This window comes from Chenopodium album, chromosome 22, assembly GCF_948465745.1.
Source record: "Chenopodium album chromosome 22, dcCheAlbu1.1, whole genome shotgun sequence".
Taxonomy (NCBI): domain Eukaryota; kingdom Viridiplantae; phylum Streptophyta; class Magnoliopsida; order Caryophyllales; family Amaranthaceae; genus Chenopodium; species Chenopodium album.
The window spans coordinates 32,017,557-32,031,463 of NC_137855.1; the positions used below are offsets into that span (position 1 = coordinate 32,017,557).

The window sequence follows — 13,907 nt, forward strand, 5'->3', positions numbered from 1 at the left end:
AATTTTTAGTTCAATTTCACAAAAAAAGTTTCACTTCATGATAAATATATTGATTTATTTTATAAGACTATAAAGATTAATTTTATATAAATTTTATTTTTGCTAACATGTTTTATTTATCCAGTTTATTTGATGGAAGAGATATGAGTGTGAACGAAGAAATAGAAGATAAATAGTATACATGTTTTTATTATTTTTTAATATTTCTATTTTTTAAAAACCAACGAATAACGATTTATCATAAGTACAATTTGTTCATATTATTTTATCCTAATATGTAACCAATAAATTATCATATTTACAATTTTTTTTTTAAAGATATCATATTTACAACTTATTCATAGTTTTAAATTCAATTGTCATATAACTAACAACCACAAATAATATACAAAACAACAATAAATAAAGTAGCATTATAAATTTACATTTTAAAAAAAATATACTTTTGTAATAGGCAACAACACTTAAATTAAATTATTATGTGTTTTTTTTGTCTGAAATTATTAAATAGTAAAATAATCAAATATAAAAATATATTTTCTTGAGATTTATATATGAAAAACCATGCATCGCACGGGCTTTCATCTAGTTTGTAGTAAAATTGGGATGTGATTAAATATTGACGAATTTTTAGATTTTTGAAAGTATACTAAACCATATCAAAATGAATGTCAAATTATATAGAATCTTTTTTTTTATGACTGTTGGTGTTTTTTTTTTAATATATATTTCAAACACGAAAATCGAAATTGGCCCTCTGTCTTAATAGGGACTCGTGTCAGCGCTTGGTTGGGCTTGCTGACTCGCCCCTGTCAGCGTCCATGTAAATTTTTTTCTCAGCGCACCTCCAAAAAAACGAGTTTTGAGGTGCGGGGAAGAATATAGCCCCTCAAAACTCGTCATTTAGAGGTGCATCAGGGGAAAAAAAAACTTAATTACGTAGCAAGTTGTGGTGGGGCCCACTTGCTACTATTCCTTTACAAATTTCCTCATGGGATGAGGAAACTCAATAAAACAATTACGCTCATTGATGTGATATCCATTTTGACCAAATATCCTCCTAACATTCTTCAAGAATAAAAATATAATCATTGTCATTTGTGCTCTTAGGCAGATATGAGGCAGATATGATTTCAAGTCTACCATACATCCACTATCCATGACGAGTATGACTTTCGATATACATACCAACCAAGTACTTGTTAAAGACATACCTATATTTCGGGCATGTTCTCATACGATTATTTTCAGTTCAGTTCCTAATTTTCTTATCTTATAAAATATTCATTTCAATTCAATTCAGTCAATGAGAAGAAGCCCTCTCCAATTAAAACAAATACAATGCGAAACACAAAAAATTATACCCACCTTTCATCCCTACACGCAATTAATTGACTAAAGCAGTAAAGCCATGGATGGTGGCAAATTGGTAATTGTAAAACAAATAAAACCATGGCCTCCCTCCCATGCGTTTCACAAGTTCTTTAAAAATCTCAATTAATTAACACAAGTACCTTGTTATCTCATCTTCAATAATTTAATCTCCAATCAATCCACTCAATCATGCTACTTTCTTCTTCATCTTCTTCTTCCTCCCCTCTTCATTCATTCCTCCGGTTCTATCTATGGATTCCATTACTATTTTTCTCACTTTTCAACCCCTTTACTTCTGCAAATTCCCACAACAACATCATGCTTTCAACTGACCCAGATTTCTCTTCCCCTTCAAAATCATCTCACCCCCACCATTTTCATTCTTCTGATAGTTGCTCTGCTCCTGATCTTCATCGCCCTGTTATTGGGATTGTTTCCCACCCCGGCGATGGCGCCTCGGGTCGGCTTATGAATGGTACCAATGTGTCTTACATTGCTGCTTCTTATGTCAAGTTTGTTGAATCGGCTGGTGCTAGAGTTATTCCTCTTGTTTATACTGACCCCCTTGATGTTATCATGAATGTAAGTGGAATGAATTTCATCATTTGTTTGAATATATAACTAATGTTTCCGTCTTTAAAAGTTCTTCCTACTTGGACGGGAATTTTCCCGTTTTTATAAGTTCTTTTTGTATTAATTTCTTTGTCGCCCTGTCTAAACAGGAAGAACTCTTAGAGATAGAGGGAATATTAATAGGGGTGAATATGATGGAATGACTTGCTATGAGATAATAGTTTCATTTATTTTTGTTTTTTAATATTTAATTTCTGGGTTTTATTTGATGATTGTGGAATTAAATGATTATTATTACTGGGTGTTTTGACTTTTCAGATATTGTGATTTAGTTTAATGTTAGTTATGTTATCTATGTGTATATTGATCCTTATCCAGTTATCTAAAATTATTGGGAAAAGAGGTGTGCTTTGTGCCATTTAATGATATTGGAATATAAGTTTGTAAAGAATTTTATTGGGTATTTTGAGATTAATTATTTTATAATTCCTTTCTTTTAATGTTAATGTATGTTATCTATTTGTGTTGCTGCAGAAACTGGAGTTAGTGAATGGTGTGCTTTTTACTGGTGGATGGGCCAAGAAAGGTTTGTACTTTGATGTTGTGCAGGCGATTTTTAAGGTATGAAATCTGAATTGCTTACTTTACTGTTTTTTGGGCTGTTTTATGTCTTCTGCTTGAGAATATATGTGCATGCACGTACAGACACTTGATGTTTGGTGATGTAGCTGAAGTTAGTTTGTTGTCTTCTCTCACCAGTCCATTGGTTTCCTATTTGTTTCTCTGGGAAAATTAGTTCTGGTAATTGAAGAAGCGGATTGGGATGGAGAGGTGGATCCGGACATGACCTGGTTACGAATGAAGAACTGTTTCCTAAGAGTGGCCAAAGAGGTCTTAGGGGAAGTAAGGGGAAGAACTTCGGTACAGAGAGATACTTCGTGGTGGAATGAAGAGGTGAAAGCAGTAATTAAGCAAAAAAGGGAATGCTATCAAGCCTTAGGAAAATGTAGGAGTGATGAAACCTTTGCAGCGTATAAGGAGGCTAAGAGTAAGGCAAAGGCAGCTGTTCGCCAAGCAAAAGAAAAGGCATATCAGGAGGTTTATGAAAAGCTTGATTCCAAGGAGGGAGAAAGGATCATTTATAAGATGGCAAAGAGAAGACAAGAGGCAAGGAAGGATATTGGCATGGTGAAGTGTGTCAAAGATAAGAACCAAATGGTCCTAGTGCAAGAGGAGGGCATCAAGGACAGGTGGAAGGGGTACTTCGATGAATTATTTAATGGAAGTAATGGAGTTGTGATAGGAGATACCTCTATGAGTGATGAAGAAATCAACATGGAGTATGTGCGAAGGATTAGGAGAGTAGAGGTGGAGATTGCACTGAGGAAGATGAAACCTAAGAAGGCGGTTGGCCCTGATGGGGTACCGATAGAGGTGTGGAGGTGTTTGGGTAAGATTGGTATTGATTGGTTAACAAACCTTTTCAACAAGATATGGACGGCTACAAGGATCCCACAAGATTGGAGGAAGAGCACCTTGGTCCCGGTTTATAAAAACAAAGGAGACGCTCAAGATTGTTCTAACTATCGAGGAATTAAGCTTATGAGCCATACTATGAAGTTGTGGGAAAGGGTGATTGAACAAAGGTTGAGGGCATGCACAAGCATTTCAGATAACCAATTTGGTTTTATGCCTGGGAGATCTACTATGGAGGCAATCCATTTGATAAGACAAATGATGGAGTTTTATAGGGTAAAGAAGAAAGATCTTCATATGGTCTTTATTGATTTAGAGAAGGCATATGACAAGGTGCCAAGAGAGATACTTTGGTGGGCAATGTTGAAGAAAGGTATCCCACGAAGGTATGTAGACCTAGTTAAGGATATGTATCGGGATGTGTCAACAAATGTGAGGACATGCGGAGGGTTGACAAAAGATTTCCCTATTACAATCGGATTGCATCAAGGGTCTGCATTAAGCCCTTTTCTTTTTGCAACGGTTCTAGACGAATTAACTAGACCAATTCAAGATGAGGTTCCATGGTGTATGCTGTTCGCAGATGATATCGTTTTGGTGGATGAGACTAAGGATGGGGTTAATGTCAAGTTGGAGCAATGGAGGCAAAGGTTGGAATCTAGAGGGTTTAAGCTAAGTCGGAGTAAGACTGAATATTTGGTATGTCGTTTTGGCACTCAGAGGGGGACAAGCAATGAAGTGGTGAGTTTGGATGGAAAGGATTTGACCATGAGTGAATGTTTTAAGTACCTAGGGTCGATCATCCAGAAGAATGGTGACATTGATCAAGACGTGACCCACAGGATTAAGTCAGGGTGGCTTAAATGGAGAGCGGCCACGGGAGTGCTATGCGACCGCAGCATTCCCTTAAAGTTGAAGGGAAAATTCTACAGGACTGCCATAAGACCAGTGTTGCTCTATGGTACAGAATGTTGGGCTTCTAAGAAAGAGCATATTAAAAAGATGGAGGTTACGGAAATGCGCATGTTAAGGTGGATGTGTGGAAACACTTTAAGAGATAGAATCAGAAATGAGGTTATTCGCAAGAAAGTAGGTGTGGCGGGCATTGTAGATAAATTAAGGGAAAATCGTCTGCGTTGGTTTGGACATGTAAGACGGAGACCCGAGGGTGCACCGGTGCGAAGAGTGGAAGAGTGGGACCATGGAGGGATTAAACGAGGAAGAGGGAGACCAAAGATGACTTGGTTGGAAGGAGTGAGGAAGGATATGAAGTGCATGGATTTACGTGAGGATGAAGTTTTGGATCGTAAGGGATGGAGGAGAAAGATTTATGTTGATGACTACACGGAATAATCAAATTTGGTTCATGTTAGCCGACCCCACTTTTGGGATTAAGGCTTTGATTGATTGATTGATTGATTGATAATGATTTGTTCTGTTTGCCTAAAAAAAGAGTTTCAGGAAGCTTAAGTTTAGGTAAGGTTTAGTTAGTTTAAATAATGGATAAGGCTTAAGAAGTTTATCAGTTGAAAAGATTGATCCATTAATGTGGGAAGATTTCTGACAACGATTCTTTGAGATAAAGCTTGAGAAAAGACTCAAACCAGTATCTTGAATTCTCGTGCCTCAATGCCTTGTCAAGTTACCACAGTGATGATGGTATCATTTTAATAGATCTTCTTTGTCATATGGGGAGGTTGCTCCTTGTGCAAGTAATGTTGGCAATAGTTAGCAACTTGTTTTTACTTGGTCCATGACAGTTTCAACATGCTCACTTTTCTACATTTGTTTCGAAAATACACAATTTTTGGGGATCAAAAGAAAATTGCAGCACACACTGCCTGATAAAGGATTGAGGAAAGGGTACTTTGAAGTTTTAACTGCCTCGTCAGTTTCTGGAGTATAACTGATTTTGATGTTGTTAGGGGCAGATGCAATCAAAATACACGGTTGGTCAAAGAAAGTGGCTGAATTAACTTCAATTCTTGTGCCATCATAAGTCCATAACGACATACCTTCTATTCCTTTTGATATCTAGTTTACGCCCCCCAAAACAATAAAATAAAATTCTCATTTTATTTATCCTTCAATGTCCCAGGCAAGGACCAGACCTCACAATTTAAAAGCATTACTGTTTGGTTTGAAAGCCAACATCTAATTTGAAATTGAGACCCTTTTCTTAGTTTGTGTATTATGTTGTACTCGATTGTCTTTCCAGTGTTACCTAATACTCCGGTTACCCCCAGTGAGTTGCGTAGTGGGAACACATGTATTAGAACACATATTCTGGTAAAGTGGAACACTACTGGACTAATGTAACGTAATTAGGTGGAAAATGTGTTCTGTATATTAAAACGCACTGCAGATTATTGTTATGGGTTGTTTAGGTAAATATTTTCCCTCTATGCAAATGTGAAAGAGTGAAAAGATCAACTAGATGGAGTGGCCTAATAATATTGACTATCATGCATTAGTAAAATTTAGAAAACAACGATACAAATATTGGCTGCTCCAAGGGACTTAGGATAAGTCGAATTACTTTCATTTCGCTATCCATTCTAAATTGTTTATTTCTATGTAAGCTGCATTTTGGATTTTTCAGTAGGTTCTGTTATCTGGATTCTGCAGAAAGTGCTGGAGAAGAATGATGCAGGGCAGTATTTTCCTTGTTATGCAATCTGCCTGGGTTTTGAGCTTCTTACAATGATCGTCAGTAAGGTAATTCAGCTGCAAAGACCAGCACTCTTTTTAATATTTTTTCTTGCAAGCTATATTTCATTTTCCTAGAACTTCTGCCTTAGTAACCATTAAATTATGCTATCTCATATTAATAATATTAAAACTTGGAAGAAAATGCATATCCTCCTCATATTATGTGACTTAGACTTTTCATGTTACCTCAAATACCCATGTTAGATACTCAACATGTCATTGTGGGTATGGACACTTGACACTTCATTATGTACAATATCAAGGAAACTTTTCTGGAAAAAAAGGGAAAAGAAAAGCTGAGTCTAACACTTGGAAATGTAACTATGGGTCCGAAAAATTACCTCCAACCTTGATTGCTAATTGGTCAGAATATAACTTTTTTTCACTTTCAAAACTTTCAGATAACAAGATGAATTATAATTATTAACTATGAAATCAATATGTTGGTCCTATTGTTTCCATAAGAGCATGGTTTTAATTATTGGATGTAATCCCGATACTGACAGTGGTCATGGAATCAACTTTAGGGAAATGCGGGTGGTAAGTGGGTGTTGTAGCCTAATAATTCGGTCGCAGTCAGCTTAATATTCTGTACAATGCTGTTGCAATGCAATCGATATATATTGCCATGTGCAAGAATGGTATCTATAGCCCTATAGGTCATTCATACAATGATACAACCACTAGTATGTACTTTGAAGTATTACTTTGATTCAGTGCTAAATCAAACATTCGCTAGTATATATTAACTGAAGCATGTTGACAAATTTTTGGTCAAATATCCTCCTTATTTTTCGATATTTATACTATAGGACAACAATATCCTTGAACATTACGGTGCAAGTTTGCAGCCTTCTACTCTTCAGTTTGTCAACAATATTGGCGTAAAAGGAACTGTTTTCCAGAGGTATACTCAAAATACATGTTACACCGTGTTACTGTGAACTATGATATTGTTTGGGAAAAACTATTTACTCCCTTTTTTCTGTAATGTGGAAATTCTCAACACTAACATGAAGCAATTTTTATATTTGGCTGTGTATAAGAATTCTATTTCTGATTTTTTAAGATGGAATCTGACTGCTTAATCTTTTTATTGCCTTTTAATTTTTAAGGTTTAACATTATAAGTAATAATTGAAACATGACTTCTTGAGGATAGTCAACAGTCATTATATACTTTGGGTGTAGAAAACAAAAGCAGACATCATTTATCGTGTTGTTTTTTCTTTCATTTACACTTTTGTCTTAGCATTTATCATGTTAATGTAATTTTTTTTTTTTTTTTTTTTTTTTTTTTTTTTTTGAGAGATCATGTTAATATAATTTGAAGTAAATATTAAGTCATTAAAATAAATTTGAAGCGACAAAGACTTATATTATCAACTGGGAGACTTTACCTCTTAATTCTAGCTCATTTCCTGCACCGTCTTACACTTGGGACTTTGGGAGTAGAGGGTCCCCCCAGGCCTTTTGGCGAAGCCAGGTCACTTTCGGACCAAGCACCCTCACTTGACAAGATTCGAACCTCAAACCTCCAGGATCTGTGGTAAGAACCTTACCAAGTGACTGTTACCTTGCTTGGTCATCAACTGCATCTAGTGGTTGGGTATCTAAAGAGCTTAGTTAACATGGGGGCTTAGACTTATAGTTTCTATCTGAACTCCGTTAAATTATTGGAGTACCAACCCTGTTTAAGTTATTTTGTTGTTGCAGTTTTCCTCCTGAATTGCTGAGGAAGTTAAGCACAGATTGCCTTGTAATGCAAAACCATAAAGTAAGTTTTGCCATCTCTATTAATTATATGATATTTATTGATGCTTAAGCTCCATTTCAGCTATCTATGTTTACTTTAAGTGGCTTTGCTATTTGAAAATTGAACTAGGATTTTGCCCCATGTGACGTACAAGCTATAAATATATTATTAAAACTGGAGAAATTTGTGTGTGTGTGTGTGTTTTTTTTTTTTTTAATAAAAAAAAAAGAGTATAATGCTTTTCTCTTGCGAAAATTGAAGAGCTTAAATGGAAGAGGAAGGAGGAAGGAAGAGGGACACATGTTGCTTGTGGTTTGTGTTATTATAAATTATAATAACTCTGTTTTCCTGAGTACTCAGTCGCTATGAAAACCTAACAAAAGTGGAAATGAGTACAATTCATGTGGGTGAGATACAGAGTAAAAGGATTTATTAGATACGTTCGGGTCTCGCAAAGTGGGTATGTGATATATAACAATAAAAGGCTGTCATAAAAGGAATAAGGTAAAAGTAACTAGAACTTAATAAAACGAACGAAAATGGAAATTAGATAGAACTCAAAACAGAGGAAGTACTAGGTTTAGATGTCTATTTGGAAATTATGCATCTTCAATTCCTACAGATTGCTAGGCACTGTATTTTCTCTGTATAATTTTGACAATGGGGAGTTATAATGTTGTACTATTACTATTATATGTTGATTTGCTACTGGAGACCAGATCTTTGAGTGACATGGGTATTATATATTTGGCTTCATTCCTTTTTTTGAGTGTTACCTCTCTGAATTCCAAGTGTTTTGAGTTCTGTGTTTAGTTCATTTAATGTACAGAAAAATGAGTTGTACATGCTACTGCAAATGACTTCTTGTTCTATGGTAATATGAAGTGTACTTTTCAAAGTTATTAGCTTTTCCATTCAATTCTTCTGGTAAATTCTAGCTGTTTAGCTTGGCACCTATGATGTTAGATAAGCTCACATCTTTTTTTTTTTTTTTTTTTTTTGTTGGACTCTTCATCTGACATTAAGTACCCATATCGGATCTTTGATATACCATTAGGTGTATAGACACTTGGTCACTTCATTCTGGTATGAATTTTTGTTAATATCCCAAAATAAAATAAAAAAAAAATTTGGCACATTAGTAACTTGGCTATTAATGGAATTTAGTGTCTGAGATATGTGTTAATGACCTCTCAAAGGCAAGTATGATGCCATAAGCAATTTTTATATTCCTATCTAAGGTGAGGACTATAGTGAGTACAGTCTCTAATTTGTGTACACTGTGAGTGTGTTAAATGTGAAAATTAAAGCTATTAAGGACTGTTGCATAAGAGTTACTAAAATGATGACAAAGATCACTCAAGTTATGGATACTTATGCTTGCTGTCAATATGCATTATCTTTCTTATTTGTTTCATAGTCTTTCATTGCACCTTTATTTCTCTTCACCTTTTGATCCTAGTAATGCCTATGCGGTTCTTTTGAATATCTTTTCCATTGATTTGCTTCTGCAATGCAACAGTTTGGTATATCACCTGAAACACTTCGAGGGAATCAACTCTTATCAAAATTCTTTGATATTATAACAACTAGCACTGACAGAGATGATAAGGTGCGACTTTCTAGTATTGATTCAGTGATGATTAACTACACTTTCTTTTTGAGTTTTTTGTGTTTAGAGGCCTCATAGCTTCTGTACTATTCAGGTTTATGTCTCAACCGCAAAAGCACAGCACTACCCTATCACTGGTTTCCAGTGGCATCCGGAGGTAAATCTTTTATTGCTTGTCTCTCTGGCTCTACGTGCATTAATGAACAGTTTCTGTTATTTTGTTCCCCCTACCCTTACCCTTACTCCTACCCCTACCCTTAATCCTTTTAAATTTAAACCCATGAATATACATCTCTATAGAGATCATAGCAACAGTACAACTTATAAGATGATCAGCAAACTTGAAAGAGCTAAAACACCAAACTATGCTTACAAATCAGAAAAAAAATTATAGTATACTTGAGGACTGAAGAGAGCTGATGTTTGTATCCAATATGAATTATTAGAAAACCACCTGATCCCATATGCGATTTAAAATCTACATTAATTGGAGTTATGGCCCCAATTTTTTAGACTTTTCTCTTCCTCTAGTACTCAAGTTGATCTTGGACACTCTAACATGTGTGGACACAATACACTTCATTTTGGACCAACATTATGGAAGATATGAAGCAGCCAAGTCATTTGGACACATGTCTACATCTAACGAGACTGCCCATGTCCAAAATCCTGGGGAATGTTTGTGTAGAATTTTACCTACCATGCCCTTGCTAGTATAGTGTGAACTTTTGTGACTAGCTTTATTGGTTAGTGCTAGAATAGTGTTATGCCAAATAATATTTGTATTTTCTGCAGCCTCTATGGCATTTTTAAAGATGAAATTGTGCAGAATTTTATAAAGTCTTCGGGGTATCCATCTTTTTACTGTAGTGCCATCCCCCCCCCCCCCCCCCCCTATCATGTCTACCTATATCTCAATTGATTTGGACGCTTATTCAATCTCTGATATCATGGATATATGACACTCAAGTGGAAAGGCTTGGCTTACAGTTAGGCCTAACGTTAAGGCTCTGTTCTCCTCATTTCAGTTTATAAGTTGAGAAACTTCAGATAAGATAAGCAAAGGTGTCAATTTGCTTGGGACTAGAGACAACATATTTCTCTCAAAAAAAGAGACAGCATATTAAAAAGTGGATGTAATATTGTAATACTCCTCCTGCTTGATCGAATCAACCTTGGTGTTGATTGCACAATTCAATTGGCTATTTATCTTGAATCTTCAATAATATATTAAAGATTTAATTTGTGGCCAATGTAATGTAATGCACGGGTAAGGATGGCAATGGGTAGGGTCTGGGTAAGGTTTAGTTACTAAAGTAATACCCGGACGTGGACCCGGTATTTTAATACATACCCATGCCCTACTCGGACCCTAAGGGTCTAAAATTTTAAGGCCCTTACCCGACAAATAAGCTAATACATAAGAACATGATAGATTAATTTGACATATCATAAACAGTTAAGTAAAAGATAATTTAGAATAATAGATAAACAAATTAATCCATAAGCACATTACAATTTTAAGTCTCGTAAAGTGCACAACCACAAAGTTAATAGACTTCTATTTTGTAGTCGTTTTTCGTATCATACTCGATATCATCAACATAGACCCTTAAATACTTTTTTATATATATTTTGAATCTCATTCCAAGTTAATATATTGTGTGGGTCTATGTACGGATCTGGGTAGGTTATGGGTTTTAAAGTTTCGTGTGTAGGGTCTAGGTATGATTTGGGTCTAAAAACATTATCCTCAGACGGCCGGACCCTTACCCTACCCTATGCCACCTAGACCCATACCCTACCCGTACCAATAGGGTCTAAAACAAATAAGACCCATACTCGTATTTTAGGGTAGGGTCCCCACTGCCATCCCTATGCATGGGTTGTAATTCTGTTATTGTAGTTCTGCTTTTCAAACTCGTTGCTTGTGAAATTTATTGTGTAGTTTTTGTAAGGATATGATAATTGATCAATAAAAATTATTAGCAAATGTATGGGGTTTGGTAGCTTGTATTAGATAATAGAAATAAGATAAGAGAAGATGAATGGATTCAAGTGAACAGAAACCGCCCCTCTTAACCAAAAAAAATAAAAAAAAAAAATAAAAAAAGAAGGAACATGCTGATGATCAAAACTACCCATATATATGTTGAATGATAGGGACATAGGGTAAGATTGTTTAAATATACTTCTTGTCTAACCCTGCTTTGGATTTTCCCAAAAGTTCCACATATGCAAATCATCAGCTAGATCAGGGGAAAAAAAAAGAATTAAAGAATGAAAAATTGCTGATGCATCTTAAATAGAATAGTGTAAGTAATAAGATGTCGGCTTATTTGTTATTGTTAATGAATATGTTTTCTTATTTGCCTATCATTTATCATAATAATACTGATTGCAGAAAAATGCATTTGAATGGGGCTATGCAATGATTCCCCATTCAGAAGATGCGGTTCAAGTTACTCAGAATGTTGCCAATTTTTTTATCAGGTAATTGCTAGAACATTATAACCATCTTAATTTTCAAAGTTCTTGATTTCTACCCATGTTTTTAGTCCTTTTGTTTCTCTAGTTGGGTAGCATTTGAGCAGTATATTTCTCCTTGACAAGGAACATGCTAATTTTGATCATTTCTCTCATTCTTGTTGAATCAATGATCTTGATTTTCAGAGGAATGCATCTTTAATGTTAGTTTGTCTTTTGGTTGTTGGGTGGAAAGCATTTCATAATCAAGTTGAAAGGGGATGAAATGTAGAAAAAGAAGGGTTACTAAATGAGAGGGAGGCATTTTTTTTTTTCTGGTATGAATACTTGCTTCAGCCACTTACACAGGTTGGCTCCCAATTGGCCAAGTGGATTATCCCAGAGATATAATTCAGATGAGACTCTCAGACTTGTACATAGTAGTATGTAAATTGCATATTAGTCCATATTGATCTCAGCCTAGTGTGGATTTCTTCGTCTTTGAAGGATAGTCAACCTTTTTAAGGTCCAATTAGGAAGAATGCAGGAGACTTCACGATAACATAAGAGAAAAGTATGCTCCCATGCTTCCCTTCATATATAATTGATCAACTGAAGATCTCTGATGAGATGGATATGATGAGATGTGGCTTGCAAAGAGGAGATAATCTCTCATTAAATTCTGTATTATGGATTGCTTGCCTATTTCCATGCATTAGTCTAATCTGCACTAGATCTAAGCCATCTAACTGCATATGCATCCTGATACCTGACAATTTCGACTCTTAACATGCTATTCACATAAAATGTTGAAGTAAAATTGTCTGTTTCTTTGTTTTTACTTCATCCACATGACAGCACTCTTGGTGAATTTAGTCCCAACAGTAATTTCCATTACCTTTTGTTACGGATACCATGTTATAATTTCAGTTATCCTTCTCCATCAATAGAAATTGTCGAATTGCCTAGTCATGCCTTATGTGTCGTCAAATGGCTCCACCATCATGCTTCGCCTAATTCTTTTTGCAGTGAGGCAAGGAAATCTTCTAACAGGCCACCTGTGCAGGATGTGCTCAACAATCTCATATACAATTACAGTCCTACATACTGTGGCAAGCAAGGGTAAGCTCCTGTTGTATATTATAGTCTTTCGTTTCCAGTTAGCAAAAAGCTTTTACTAATTCTTCTGTTTTGTAACAGGAAAGGATATGATGAGGTCTATATCTTTACATAACGAACTGCATCCGTAATGGAAGTGTAGCAGTTTCTGTTGTACATTATCAATACATGTGTTCCAAATGTAATTCGGAGTTTTATTCTATCAGTTTGAATCCCAATTGATATTTGCTTTCATTCTCAGCATTTTCTTTCACAAGTGAAAATACAGATTAATGTTGGTGCAAATGCCTTCTCCCTTTACTAGTTGGGACAAAATGCACTGGATTAGCTTTCCTTGTTATGATTCATTACAATGTTTATCCACAATTTCTTTCAAGTTTTATCTTGAAACATTTTCTTACATCCTACGAATGGCTTTCCCTTATTACCAGTCGGAAGTGAAATCTTGCTAAATTTTTCTATATAAAGATCGAAATTAACTACATAACCATGTCTTTGCGTGTGGCTACACCAGGGCAGAATATGTGATTGGACTACGAAAAATCATTGCTACTGTACTATAAGCAATAGCTACCTTGCTTGTCGAAAGTCCTTTTAGGCAGTCTAGCTAGTCTAAATGCTCATCCTTATATATTCACCCCTTACACATTCATATCGAATCCATAAGGCGCAACATTGCTATCAGACTCATAAGCAACTCTTACGTTCACAGGAAAAATTTCCTTACAAATTTCGTAAGTTAACAGATTACACAAAACTAACTTCACTAGCATCCTTTCTATGCAAATCAATCATTTACAAGATCCCACAATAATTGATG

At 35.3% G+C, this 13,907-nt stretch overlaps 1 protein-coding gene across 1 annotated transcript; it reads left to right on the forward strand.

Moving 5' to 3' along the window:
* The first annotated feature begins 1,478 nt into the window (after window positions 1–1,478).
* Window positions 1,479–13,469, forward strand: LOC145604883 (gamma-glutamyl hydrolase 2-like). Its single transcript, XM_081660866.1, has 10 exons — window positions 1,479–1,956; window positions 2,482–2,568; window positions 6,052–6,141; window positions 6,948–7,042; window positions 7,851–7,911; window positions 9,413–9,502; window positions 9,597–9,659; window positions 11,907–11,995; window positions 12,998–13,090; window positions 13,169–13,469. Exons 1-10 carry the CDS (start codon window positions 1,564–1,566, stop codon window positions 13,200–13,202), a joined length of 1,095 nt encoding a protein of 364 aa, XP_081516992.1. The 5' UTR covers window positions 1,479–1,563; the 3' UTR covers window positions 13,203–13,469.
* Window positions 13,470–13,907: the final 438 nt, after the last annotated feature.

What these genes read in the sequence shown, in the direction of transcription:
- LOC145604883 (XM_081660866.1), top strand. Translation starts at nt 1,564, where the DNA reads ATGCTACTTTCTTCTTCATCTTCTTCTTCCTCCCCTCTTCATTCATTC. An exon ending in AAAGGAACTGTTTTCCAGAG is followed by an intron (nt 7,043 to 7,850) that starts GTATACTCAAAA and finishes TTGTTGTTGCAG; the next exon opens with TTTTCCTCCTGAATTGCTGA. An exon ending in GTTTCCAGTGGCATCCGGAG is followed by an intron (nt 9,660 to 11,906) that starts GTAAATCTTTTA and finishes TACTGATTGCAG; the next exon opens with AAAAATGCATTTGAATGGGG.